Source organism: Macaca thibetana, chromosome 2 (genome assembly GCF_024542745.1).
Source record: "Macaca thibetana thibetana isolate TM-01 chromosome 2, ASM2454274v1, whole genome shotgun sequence".
NCBI classification, from domain to species: domain Eukaryota; kingdom Metazoa; phylum Chordata; class Mammalia; order Primates; family Cercopithecidae; genus Macaca; species Macaca thibetana.
The window spans coordinates 112,017,282-112,030,846 of NC_065579.1; the positions used below are offsets into that span (position 1 = coordinate 112,017,282).

At 37.4% G+C, this 13,565-nt stretch overlaps 1 protein-coding gene across 5 annotated transcripts in view; it reads right to left on the bottom strand.

The window, feature by feature from the left end:
* The window catches only part of DENND6A (DENN domain containing 6A), a 71,274-nt gene that overhangs the window by 29,044 nt on the left and 28,665 nt on the right, over window positions 1-13,565 (bottom strand). For 3 of the 5 annotated variants that reach the window (XM_050781173.1, XM_050781175.1, XM_050781177.1), the window contains exons 4-9: window positions 11,289-11,401; window positions 8,798-8,878; window positions 6,644-6,749; window positions 5,958-6,037; window positions 4,305-4,367; window positions 2,862-2,917 (exon numbers count right to left, since the gene is read on the bottom strand). In XM_050781173.1, the coding sequence (XP_050637130.1) occupies window positions 2,862-2,917; window positions 4,305-4,367; window positions 5,958-6,037; window positions 6,644-6,749; window positions 8,798-8,878; window positions 11,289-11,401 (499 nt within the window). The remainder of the gene's footprint in view (window positions 1-2,861; window positions 2,918-4,304; window positions 4,368-5,957; window positions 6,038-6,643; window positions 6,750-8,797; window positions 8,879-11,288; window positions 11,402-13,565) is intronic. The other 2 variants (XM_050781174.1, XM_050781176.1) reach the window with 2 other exon arrangements.

A 13,565-nucleotide genomic window follows, 5' to 3' on the forward strand; every position in this document is an offset into this window, starting at 1 on the left:
AGTAGCTGAGATTACAGGTGCCCACCACCATGCCCAGCTAGTTTTTGTATTTTTAGTAGAGACAGGGTTTCACCATGTTGGTCAGGCTGGTCTTGAAATCCTGACCTCATGATCCACCCGCCTCAGCCTCCCAAAGTGCTGGGATTACAGGCTTGAGCCACCACATCTGGCGGGAAACAAGAACTTAAAAACAACAAACTAACTTGCCCCACTCTTAAACCAATATTATGTAATTCACATCCAGGAGACGAGACACGTGCTAATCAAAGGTGTTAGTGATGGAGGTAATTAACTAGGGGTTGAGCATCCCTAATGTGAAAATCTACATTCCAAAATGTTCCCAAATCCAAAAGGTTTTGAGCATTGACATGATGCAACAAGTGGAAAATTCCACACATGACCTCGAGATGAGTCAAAGTCAAAATGCAATCAAAATTTAGTTTCGTGCACAAAATCATTAAACATTTTTTTTTTAATTACGTTCAGGCTATGTGTATAATGTGTATATGAAGCACAAGTGACCCTTGTGTTTAGACTGGGGCCCGTCCCCAAGATATCTCATTATGTATATGAAAAAATCCCCAAATGCAAAAAAGTCCAAAATCCGAAACACTTCTGATTCTAAGCATTTCAGATATGGGATATGCAAGATGTACCACAAAAGCTAAGATAATCAGTGACAAACAATAAAGCCTAAGACTCATACCCGAAAGTTCAAAAGAAAAATTGTCTGATAATTGAACTCCATATTAATTTATGCCAATTCCGCAAACAAATTATTCCCTCATGAGTCAAGTATCAAAACGAGAAATAGTACACATTCTTCTTTGTATATTTTTCCTGTAATATTTATTCATTTATTTGGGGGACACTCCCTCTTTTCAACCTAACAATGCTATAACATGTAATTTTTAAGAAAATTAATTTGTTTTAAAAGTCACATTTATAATTTTTTTTTTTTTTTTTTTTTTTTTTTTTTGAGACAAGAGTCTCGCTCTGTCACCCAGGCTGGAGTGCAGTGGCCTGATCTCAGCTCACTACAAGCTCTGCCTCCCAGGTTTACGCCATTCTCCTGCCTCAGCCTCCCAAATAGCTGGGACTACAGGTGCCCGCCACCTCGCCCGGCTAGTTTTTTGTATTTTTAGTAGAGACGGGGTTTCACCATGTTAGCCAGGCTGGTCTCGATCTCCTGACCTCGTGATATGCCCGTCTCGGCCTCCCAAAGTGCTGGGATCACAGGCTTGAGCCACCGTGCCCGGCCCACATTTATAATTTATATGCAGTAACATTTACCCTTATCAAAGATCTAGAATAGTTCCATCACCTCACAAAATCCCTGCAGCCCTTATGTAGATTTCCTCCCCCAGCACCAGGTAACCACTGATCTGATTTCTGTCCCTATATTTTTGTCTTTTCCAGAACATCATATAAATGGAATCATTCAGTAAGTATCTTTAAATATCTGGAAACTTTCACTTAGCATAATGCTTTTGGAAGTCTTTCATATTATTGCATATATCAACTGTTGCTTCTTTTTTTTTAATGCTGAATAGTATTCTATGTGCATTCATGTATTGCATTTTGTTTGTCCATTTACCATTGATGGATACTTCGGTTATATATAGTTTTATACTGTTATGAATAAAGCTACTATATAGACATTTGCATACAGGTCTTCATGTAGACAAATTTTCATTTTTATTGAATAAATACCTAGAAATAGGATGAATGTACTGTGCTAGAGCAACATACAAAACTAACCACTCTTTTTTTTTTAACTAATCAATCTTTTGAAGCAGTATTCCATGTAGTTTACAAGTCATAAAAAACAAACAAGCAAATGAACAAACAAAAAGGTTGGCCAGGTGCAGTGGCTCACACCTGTAATCCCAGCACTCTGGGAGGGCAAGGCAGGTGGATCACTTGAGGTAAGGAGTTCCAGATCAGCCTGGCCAACATGATGAAACCCCATCTCTACTAAAAATACAAAAATGTAGCCAGGCATGGTGGTGTGCACCTGTAGTCCTAGCTGCTTGGGTGGCTGAGGCAGGAGAATTGCTTGAACCTGGGAGGCGGAGGCTGCAGTGAGCCAAGACTGCAGCATTGCACTCCAGCCTAGGCAACAGAGTGAGACTCTGTCTCAAAAAAAGAAAGAAAAAAGATCCCACCAAAAAAATCCATTTCAAGTCTTTCACAACTTTTTGAACATTTGGTAACTGCTCATTGATAGCAGTGGTTTTTCAAGCTGGCCTATACATCAGAACTACCTGGGGAACTAGAACTTGGGCACCAATCAAAAGATTTAGCTGCTCTGGGTAAAGGCACAAACATTACTTTTTCTTTTTCCTCTATTTCTCTTCTAAGTGCTAACAGTATCTCTTTTTTGTTTTTTCATTTTCCATGTTGACATTTTTCAAACATACAGAAAAATAAAGACAACAGTATAAGAAACGTCATGTACATATCACTTAATGATTAATATTTGCCATTTTTCATATAATCTATTTTTTCTTACTGAAGTATTTTAAAATAAAACACAAACCTCATGACATTTCACTCCCAAATAAAATGCATCTTTTTTTAAAAAGTACATTTTCTAACATCATTACAATATGATTCTCACACTAAACCAAACAAAAATATTTTTACATATAATACATATTCTATATCTAAATTTCCCTAATTGCCAAAGCTTATAACATGTAGCCAGGGATGAACCATTGATTTATAACATGTAAAACATAACTATTTTCTTCCAATTTTTTCCACATCCTATAAAAGAACATTCATTTTTTAAATAAATTAACATCACCACCACAAAGCAAAAGAAAAGTCAGTTAACAAAATTTTTTATTCTTTACCTGAAAATATCCACCTCATGAACAGTAGGTAAAATAACAGATATATTTGTGTCTGCCTGAGAGACAAAAAAAAAAAATAATAAGAGAAGATATCACCAAAATTTACAGAAAATTTTAAAATATATCTATCTTGTGATCAATAAGCCATGTTGCCCCGTTTAACTTTTAAGATTCTCTTCCTTTAGGAGCAGCCAGAGAAGGAATGGGTCTTACCAATCTTCCCTAATATAGCAGAAGGTCAAAAATAATGCAGATATCATGGATAAAGAATTAATCCTGGCTGGGCGCGGTGGCTCACGCCTGTAATCCCAGAACTTTAGTAGGCCAAGGCAGGTGGATCATGAGGTCAGGAGATCGAGACCATCCTGGCTAACACAGTGAAATCCTGTCTCTACTAAAAACACAAAAAATTAGCTGGGCATGGTGGCAGGCGCCTGTAGTCCCAGCTACTCGGGAGGCTGACGCAGGAGAATGGCGTGAACCCAGGAGGCGGAGCTTGCAGTGAACCAAGATCGCACCACTGCCCTCCAGCCTGGGCAACAAAGCGAGACTCCATCTCAAAAAAAAAAAAAAAAGGAATTAATCCCAAGTTCATGCCTGTAATCCTAGCACGTTGGGAATCCAGAAGGAAGAATCGCTTGATGCCAGGAATTCGAGACCAGCCTGGGTAACAGAGCGAAATCTCATCTTTACAAAAAATATTAAAAATTAGCCAGGTGTGGTGGCATGCACCTATAGTCCTAGCTACTTAGGAGGCTGAGGTCGGAGAATCACTTCGGCCCAGGAATTGGAGGCTGCAGTGAGCTACGATAGTGCCACTGTACTCCAGCCTGGGTGACAGAGGGAGACCCTGTCCTTGTTTAAAAAAAAATTAATCCAATAGTCAAAATTAGATTAATTTGCAACTGTATGAAATACTCCCATTATACTGGTTGATATGTAACAGGAATACTAATTTTCCTACTGCTACTTGTTTTTTATTCGATTCAAAGAACAAAGTACAACAAAAAAATTTACACCAGTTAAAACATTTCAAATGAAAACTTCAACCCCACCCATGAACAGATGGTGCTTTTGGAAAAATAAAGGGCAATTGTAACTACAGAATCCTTTTAACTGAGTTTCCTAAAATCGGAAGTCTGCTGGTCACTCTCCTAAGAGGTTTTGCCAGAATCAAGGCTTATTGAAAAAAATTCACTTTTCCCTTTTCCTCACAATTAAAATATAGATTTTGAGTTCTCCAGTCTCTACTGGAGAAATAACAAGAAAAAACACCCTAAGAAACATTAGAGATTACCAATTCATTAAAAATTATTTAATGGGACATTTCAGTAATATTCAGAAATATGTAATAACCTCAAGAAACTCTGCATTTGCTAGTTCAAAAATTCTGTTAAAGAGACTATATGTGCTGGATCATTCTACCATAGTACCACACAATACCTGCTGAGTTAACTGCACTATTTGAGTTGTCCCAGGCTTGTCATGACATGTGGGAATCCGTACCTAAAAGAAAGACAGGAAATTATTTTTGGCTATAAAAGAATGGGGGATGAGAAGTGCTATATCCTGCTGCTAAAAAGGTATGGTCATTAATGCCAAAAAAGCTACAAAAATAAAATTATATATGTCAGAGTTAAAAACTAAGGTCATATTTATTTTTAGTCACAGCAGAAAGTAAATCAAAGTCTCCATACCCACATACACAGTAATCACTAACTCCCTGAGAAGTATGTTGAAAAACAAAATGGACATCAGCTTCATAATGCTTCCTGTTTATTGTTCCAATCTTTGCTTCATTAATATACACACACCCAAACACACCCTCTCAAGCTTGCCAAATTTTTGGATAAATCTCACAGGAAACAATGAGAACACTCCATCCAGAGCTATCAGTATTACTTTTGATGATTTCCCAAGGAAAAACACAATACAGATCCTACAAAAATGGGCAAATGTAGAGAGAGAACATTGTCAAAAATAAGTCCTACTCCATAGTGAACTGCAAAGCACTTAGAGTACAACTCATACAAAGTCTGAGAGGAAAATGGTAATTCATTTAAAAGAAAAATCTAACAGAGAACAATACCCTGGGATGAACATGTGTGGTCTGACATCACGTGTTAAGAACATCATTTAGGACTAAGAACGAATGGCTTTCCCAATTTATCTTAATTTTTATTAATTCATACTCAATTCTACCAAGTAATCTGTTTCTGCATATCACTCATCTCTGGAGGCACTGGCAGGGCCATGGAGTTGCAGAATTCTAGGAGGTAGGATGTACATGTACATATATAACATATAAATGACACTGTTCTGCAAACTCTAGAGGATGCCATGAGATCAGAGGCGCCTGAAGTTGTGTGACTAATGGTTCTGGGAAGCAAAATGAATTGCAATATCTCTATAATGCCTCACATCAATGACAAACAAGGGAAAGCAATAACATGACTAATATTAATATTAGGTTAAAAAGCAAAGCCCATATGTGAGCTTCCTACAAAGTTCTTTTTTTTGTTGTTGTTTTTGTTTTTTGAGACAGGGTCTTCTTTTGTCGTGCAGGCTGGAGTGCAGTGATGCAAACATGCCTCACTGCAGCCTCGACTTCCCAGGCTCAAGCAATATCCCGAGTATCTAGGACTACAGGTGTGCACCACCACACCCCACTAATTTTTGTATTTTTTGTAGAGACAAGGTTTTGCCATGTTGCCTAGGGTGGTCTTGAACTTTTGGGCTCGAGGGATCCACCCACCTCAGCCTCCCAAAGTGCTGGGATCACAGGTGTGAGCCACCATGCCTGTTCAAAAGTTCTCTAAAAAGATCACAATTACCCCGGGAAACATAGCAAGATTCTGTCTACAAAAAGTTTAAAAATTAGCCAGGTGTGTTGGTGCATGCCTGTGGTCCTGGCTACTTGGGGGGCTGAAGTGGGAGGGTCGCTTGAGCCTGGAAAGTTGAGGCTGCAGTAAGCTGTGATCGTGCCACTGTACTCCAGCCTGGGTGACAGCACAAGACCCTGTCTCAAAAAAATAAAAATAAAAATAAAAATAAAAATAAAAATAAGAAGGAGACAACTGAGATATAAGACACTACCTTCATTACCACCCCCATGATTGGCAGGTGTAATGTTTTCCCTGGCACTGGAGCAGGCCATCGATCAACATCATTACAAGCTGAAAAATATAACAAAATATTTTCTTAGAATAAGTGAAAACATCAAAGTATTAAAAATGAGGCATTAGAAATAAGAAAACTACTTTCCATATAGCAGAAAAAATATACTGGGAAGAATGAAAGATAAAAGGCAAAAGAAAAGTGAAAGTGATGAAAACATTTTATATTTCACTCAGAAATACACATATGTTGGTTAATTTATATCCTAAGTATTAAAGGGAGTTTTCGTATTCATTTATTACCACTAATTAGCTACAAAAGCACATCAACTGGCAAAGGCCTTCCATCTGTAGCAAGTGACAAAAGGATTTTTCAACAGTACTCTAAGTATTAGAACTGTCAACTCGATATTCATTTATTATTATCCTAATAATAATAAGCATCATCAAAGTAGTTAAAGGAAATAACAACAGACAGTTTTGGATATCTGTAGGTACAGATGCCAGACAAATAGTTTTATACCTTTCTCCTATCATATATTCCTTAAATTCTTGCCTGAATTTTTATAAATTGTTATAAATCAACTTCATTTTAATCATTCATTTCCAGTAAAAATCTTAAAACTCTTTCATAAAGGTACTCAACTCATACCATGTTAAACTTACCTGCTTCCAAATAAGGTTCACTCTTTTCAAAATACTCTGGTGCTATCTGTTTGAGCACAGTGTGAAAAAAATGAATATAAGGTAGTTTGCTGATCAAAACCAAGGACTGAGGAAAAAAAAAAACAACGTTTTAAAAATTGCTTTGCATTCATTTCTCGCATAAGCAATAACTAACAAGCTAAATTGAGCAAAAAGTGTGGATTTTAAAATAAAAAGGCTTTTACAGTGGTTAGCTAAAAGGAAACAAAACCATAGCTACAGAATACAAAAAGTTTAACCTTATTGTTACACTTTAAGAACATAAAAGCATGTAACGGATTTTTCTGCTCTTCAAAAAAAGAATTTCCTACCAACAAACTAATGTCATGAGTAACTTCGAAAGCCTAGCTCCTGCTATCCTTAAAATAGCAATATCATGAATTAGCCATATGAACTCTTCCTATTAAAGAAAGAGCAAATTTTGATACTTTTGCAAAATACTTACGAGTTATATTTTATAGTTCAACTGCCATAGCCACATAGTTGGAAATTGTAACGTTATGGTTTGATCATTTCAGATACAAATTATACCAATTTTTAAACTTTTTTTTTTCTTAAAAACCACTCTATCTTTCTAACACCAATCAGTGGTCAGGGCAAATTCTGAGTACAAAAGGGAAAGGTATGTCTTGCTAGCTGGGATTAAATAGGAAAGATTCTTTTATTTTTGTTTCTTTTTTTCTTTTTTTTTTTTTTTTTGAGACAAGGTCTCACTCTGTCACCCAGGCTACAATGTAATGGTGTGATCATGGCTCACTGCTGCCTCAACTTCTTGGGTTCAGGTGATCCTCCCACCTCAGCCTCCGAAGTAGCTGGGACTACAGGTATATGCCATCAAGTATGGCTATTTTTGGGGGGCACGGTGGATTTTTGGTAGAGATACGGTTTTGCCATATTGCCCAGGCTGCTCTCAAACTCCCAGACTCAAGCAATCTGCCCACCTTTTCCTCCCAAAGTGCTGGGATTACAAATGTAAGCTACTGTGACTTACCTGATTCTTTTTAAGAAACAAAAGGAATTGTATATTTGGAATAGAAACAATAATGGCTAAGATGTTGCTAAAGTTTATTTACTAGCTCTTTAAAAAAAGATATAATAGTTCAGGCTTTTATTAGTTGTAACAATATTACAACCTGCTTATTCCTTCCCTTATTCTAAAGTGTAAAAATTAAGTGGACTCCTCTGGCTTTTGACAGAATCCTGTGCAATAATTGTAACTTACTGTCAGGAATCTAGCAGAGAGAGCAAAAATTCAATAGCAGTTAAACATATAGAGACAGGTGTCCATGATACTTAAAAAAAAAAAAAAAAAAAAAAAAAAAAAAAAAAAAAAACAAGATAAAATATAAACCCAAGGCTAAGCACGGTGGCTCACACCTGTAATCCCAGCACTTTGGGAAGCTGACGTGGGTGGATCACCTAAAGTCAGGAGTTCAAGACCAGCCTGGCCAACATGGTGAAACCCCATCTCTACTAAAAATACAAAACTTAGCTGGGCATGGTGGCGCACACCTGTAATCTCAGCTACTTGGGAGGTGCCTGTAATCCCAGGTACTCGGGAATACAGTACCTATACTCCCAGCTACTTGAACCTGGGAGGCGGAGGTTGCAGTGAGCTGAAATCACACCACTGAACTCCAGCCTGGGCGATAACAGCAAAACTCTATCTCAAAAAAAATATATGTATATATAGGCCGGGTGCAGTGGCTCACACCTGTAATCCCAGAACTTTGGGAGGCTGAGGCAGGTGGATCATGAGGTCAAGAGTTCAAGACCAGCCTGGCCAAGATGGTGAAACCCTGTCTCTACTAAAAATACAAAAAATTGGGCAGGCGTGGGGTGGGCACCTATAATCCCAGCTACTCAGGAGGCTGAGGCACAGAATTGCTTGAACCTGGGAGGCAGAGGTTGCAGTGAGCCGACATCGCGCCACTGCACTTCAGTCTGGGTGACAGCATGAGACTCTGTCTCAAAAAAATATATATATATATATATATATTTTATATATATATATAAAATACCAAAGACTTTAAAGACTCTTAAAACTAACAGTTTCTGTTTTTCTAATCACAAAATAAAAAAATACTTTTCATTAATAGTGTATATGACAATTACCTTCTGAAAGTAGCCTCTTTTTAGAGTTTTATCTCGAACTTGCCGGAAATACACATACCCATAAAAATAAGCAGGATCCTTCTATGAAGAAAGTGACAAGTAAGTGTGTGTGTGGGGGGGGGGGTACATATATGTATCTATACCTATATCCATATCTTTATCTTTTAATATTAACATCAGGTTCCTTTATAAACCCAAATCAAGACATGAGATATACACAAAGAGCTAGTTATGCTTTTCCACCAACAAATAATAATCATGATAGCAACAGCCAGATCAGAACCTTCTAACTCTTGACGTGGCCCATATGATGTGTGTAAAAACTTAAAATTAAAACAAAAAAAAACCCTCCTAACTTGCCCAAAGATGGCAAAGTACTAATCACAATCTAAGTACTAAAGTCAGATTTTCCCCCTATAACTTACTCAGCTTATATTCTTTATTCATCTCTATACTAGGTGATTGAAATTAAAAAACAGTCAAATTCTGTTTTCCCCAATGTTGTATTTCGTTTCTAAAAAATTCTACCTACACTTTTGAGATTGTCATATTAAGGGATCAATCTTAAAACAAAATGAGGTATCCTAACACACAATTTCAAGAGAGAAAATAAAAGGAGTTAAATGACAATCTGAATCTTATATAGTCAGTTATACATTAACCCAATAATAATGAAGCATAACAATGTTTATCAACATACAATCTGAAAGGTAATTCCATTCCAAAAAATTTAAGCATTTACATCTTAATGGAGTAAACTTTGGCTCAGTTCCTTATTTGATTATTATTGCTTAAACAAATATATATTGACCACCTACTTTGAACAGGGTAATGTGTTAGAGAAGATAAAAAGATGCATAAGACACAGTTCTTCCTCAAGGATATCATGATTTAGGAGGGATAAGAAAAGTAGAAAAATGAGGCCAGGTGCAGTGGCTCATGCCTGTAATCCCAACACTTTGGGAGGCCGAGGTGGATGGATCATGAAGTCAGGAGATCAAGAGCATCCTGACCAACATGATGAAACCCTGTCTCTACCAAAAATACAAAAATTAGCTGAGTGTGGTGGCATGTGCCTGTAATCCCAGCTACTCAGGAGGCTGAGGCAGGAGAATCGCCTGAACCCAGGAGGCAGAGGTTGCAGTGAGACGAGATCACACCACTGCACTCCAGCCTGGTGACACAGTGAGACTCTATCTCAAAAAAAAAAGTAGAAAAATGAGTATTATTGTAATAGGAGGGTGGGTACCATGAAAGAGCACAAAGTGTTATAGGAAAGCTAAGGGCAAAGAGTAAAGATTTCATGGAGGCAGCTGTATTTGAATTGGGAATTGAAGGATGGATATGACTTAAACAAAGACAAAGGCATTCCAGGTTGAAAGGGCTAGGAGTTTTGGTAAAAACACAAAAGACAAAAAAACTACATGCTATCTCAGGAAAAAGCACATAGTTCAGTTTGACTAAAATATGGCATACATATGGCACACATAGAAAGCAGATGAAGGTGAAATTTTGATAGGATAAAGGTCTTATTTTGGAAGGTCCAAAAAGTGAAGACAAGGAAGTAGTAACCTCTTTACTCATTAAACAATTCGCAGTCATTTTAGATTTTACTTATATAATATATTGTACACTTTAGCTGGTAACACTGTATAAGATATATTGTGCTGGAACAAAACAAGAGGTGGGACGTCCATGGGTAAATTTCTTATCCTCAATAGCCCTCAATTCCCTCATCTACAAAAGGATCTCTCTTGGAACACTGTAGGGAGGATTAATTAGATGATATATGCTTATTAATACAGTATCTAGAACATAAAAAGCCCTAACAAATAACAGCTATTATCATCATTGGTTGGAAGAATATATTAGTAGTGACAGCAAGGAGGAGATGGCTCTAAGAGACATTTCACAGGGAGTATCTCTGCCCTTAGTGGAACCAGGGAGGTAAACTATAAAAACTGGTATCAGGCTAATTATGTCCAAGTCACACTGGATGTGCTGATAGGGCATCCAGATGAAAACGTTCCTCATGTAGTTAAAAAAAAATCTAGGCTCTAAGATCATCTGAATTATTAAAATGTTTTAAATAAATAATAACTAAAACAAGGCTCATTCAAAAATCAAAAAGAGACAACTATGTTATCATCAAGTATGACTACCTCAACTCTAGATGATATTTACTGTACAGTACAACTCCACTCCCAAATCTAATTCAAGAGTTTATTAACAAATGAAAGAATATTACCTCAACATTCTAATCCATTTTTATAATTCACAATGACATTATGTTTCAAGCACAGCAACTGTATAAAGTCTCTTTCATTCAGATGCTGAATCCTTATGAGTAAGACTCACTTAGGAAATTCAGCTATATAATATAGTAGCAAAACAAAAGCAAAATATTTCTGAATGGTGTCAGAGGTAACTGAATAAATGAGTTCTAAAGTTTCCTCTCAAATGGACATTTTTCTATGACTACTTTTCCAACCTTTAAGTAAACTGGTAAATCTTTGTCAAATTGATCCAGGAGACAATGCAGCGACACCCTCCTCCCAGAAGACTGTCGAAATCTAAAACAAAACTGGGTATCTCCAAGACAACCTAATGAAAATAAAAATGAAATAAATTAAGGATAGTTTAGTATAACATTTATCCAGTTTCATCAATTTTAGAGCTGAAAACAATCCTATCAATCATTTTAACCCATTCTGTCATGTTTTGGAGGAAAAAAAGGAAATCCTAAGAGTTCAAGTGACTTGCTCAAAGCCATCCTTGCTCATCAGAGGCAAAGCCAGAGTAAAACATGCATCTTAATTCCTAAGTCTCTTTACTATTTTTTCCTATTCCATATCCCTCATGTAATAAAAATTTTTTGGAATATATCTGCATATAATGTTGACTCACAAACATAATAATGAGCAAAAGATGCCAAACACAAAAGAACACATATTGTTCAAATCCACTTTTATAAAATGTTTTGAAAGCAGGCAAAACTAAACTGTAGTGCTTAGAGATGCATTACTGGATGATAAAAGTATAAAGAAAAGAAAAGTATTGTTATAAGAAAGGATAGTGGTTACATTTGGAGGAAAGATTCACCTCAATTTCCTTGTCAACAAAATCAAGGAGTACTATTAGATAATCTCTAAAGTCACTTCCAGTAGTAACATTCAAAGATACTAAAATAAAATTCCCCAACTTGACCTATGACTGTACTGAATTCCAAGCATCTTACCCAATATACTCACTAAGAAAACTAAAGACCTACAAGATCCAAAAAGATATAACAGTTATGCTGTGAGCACCATAGCTTTCTGATGATTCACTCAAAAACAGAAAAAATTTTAATGGAAATTGACTTTTTCTTTTATAAACAGAGTTATAAGAATGAACTTACATAATTTTATTTTTTTGAAACAGAGTCTTGCTCTGTTGCCCAGGCTGGAGTGCAGTGGCGGGATCTAGGCTCACTGCAACCTTCACCACCCGGGTTCAAGAGATTCTCCTGCCTCAGCCTCCCGAGTAGCTGGGATTACAGGTGCGCACTACCATGCCTGGTCAATTTTTTGTATTTTTAGTAGAGATGGGGTTTCACCATGTTGGCCAGGTTGGTCTCGAACTCCTGATCTCAGGTGATCTGCCCACCTCGGCCTCCCAAAGTGCTGGGATTACAGGCGTGAGCCACTGCGCCTGGCCTTTTTAAAAAAAGTTTTCATTAGAGATGGGATCTTGCTATGTTGCCCAGGCTGGTCTTGAACTCCTGGGCTCAAGTGATCCTCCCACCTCAGCCTCCCAAAGTGTTGGGATTACAGGGGAGAGCCACCACACCCGGCCTTAAAATGACCTCAGCCTCCCAAAGTGTTGGGATTACAGGGGAGAGCCACCACACCCGGCCTTAAAATGTTATTTCTACATTTGTACAATCACAGCTACAGAGTGATCAAAATGTCTAAGACTAAGACAAAACATGAAACTTCAAGAGCCAGCCCCCTCCCTTGACCCTCAGCTTATATAGTCACTCTCTCTGATTAAGGTGGTTAAGCTGGATTGCTGAGAAACGGTACTTTAGACCAGAGCTTCTCACAGTTTATTCCATAGACTGATGCCAGTCCATAAACGCGTTACTGTTTCATAACCAAATAAATATGCAAGTTGAGAATATACATTTAGAAACTTTCATAGCAACTTGATATTACTGTAGTAAATTTGTACTTTTAGGCCAGGCACAGTGGCTCACGCCTATAATCCCAGCACTTCAGGAGGCCACGGCGGGTAGATCACCTGAGGTCAGGAGTTTGAGACCAGCCTGGCCAACATGGTGAAACCCCGTCTCTACTAAAAATACAAAAATTAGCCAGATGCAATGGCAGGCACCTGTAATCCCAGCTACTCAGGAGACTGAGGCAGGAGAATTGCTTGAATCTAGTAGGCAGAGGTTGCAGTGACCCAAGATCACACCACTACACTCCAGCCTGGGCAACAGAGCAAGACCCTGTCTCAAAAAAAAAAAAAATAGACTTTTATTTTACATTTCTTTTTTTCCTCATTTCATTTTATTTTTCTAATTCAATTACCACAGACTGGAAATATTAAAAACCCTAACTGGCCCTTCAACACAGTCTGAGAAGTGCTGATTTAGCTACTGGGAAGTGTAAAGCACATCATGATGTCACTGCTGTCTACAGAGAAGAAATGTGTTGAGACAAATATTGTCTCCATGTTAAGTTCATCCAGAACAAGGAGGATTAATGATTCCCTCAGATTC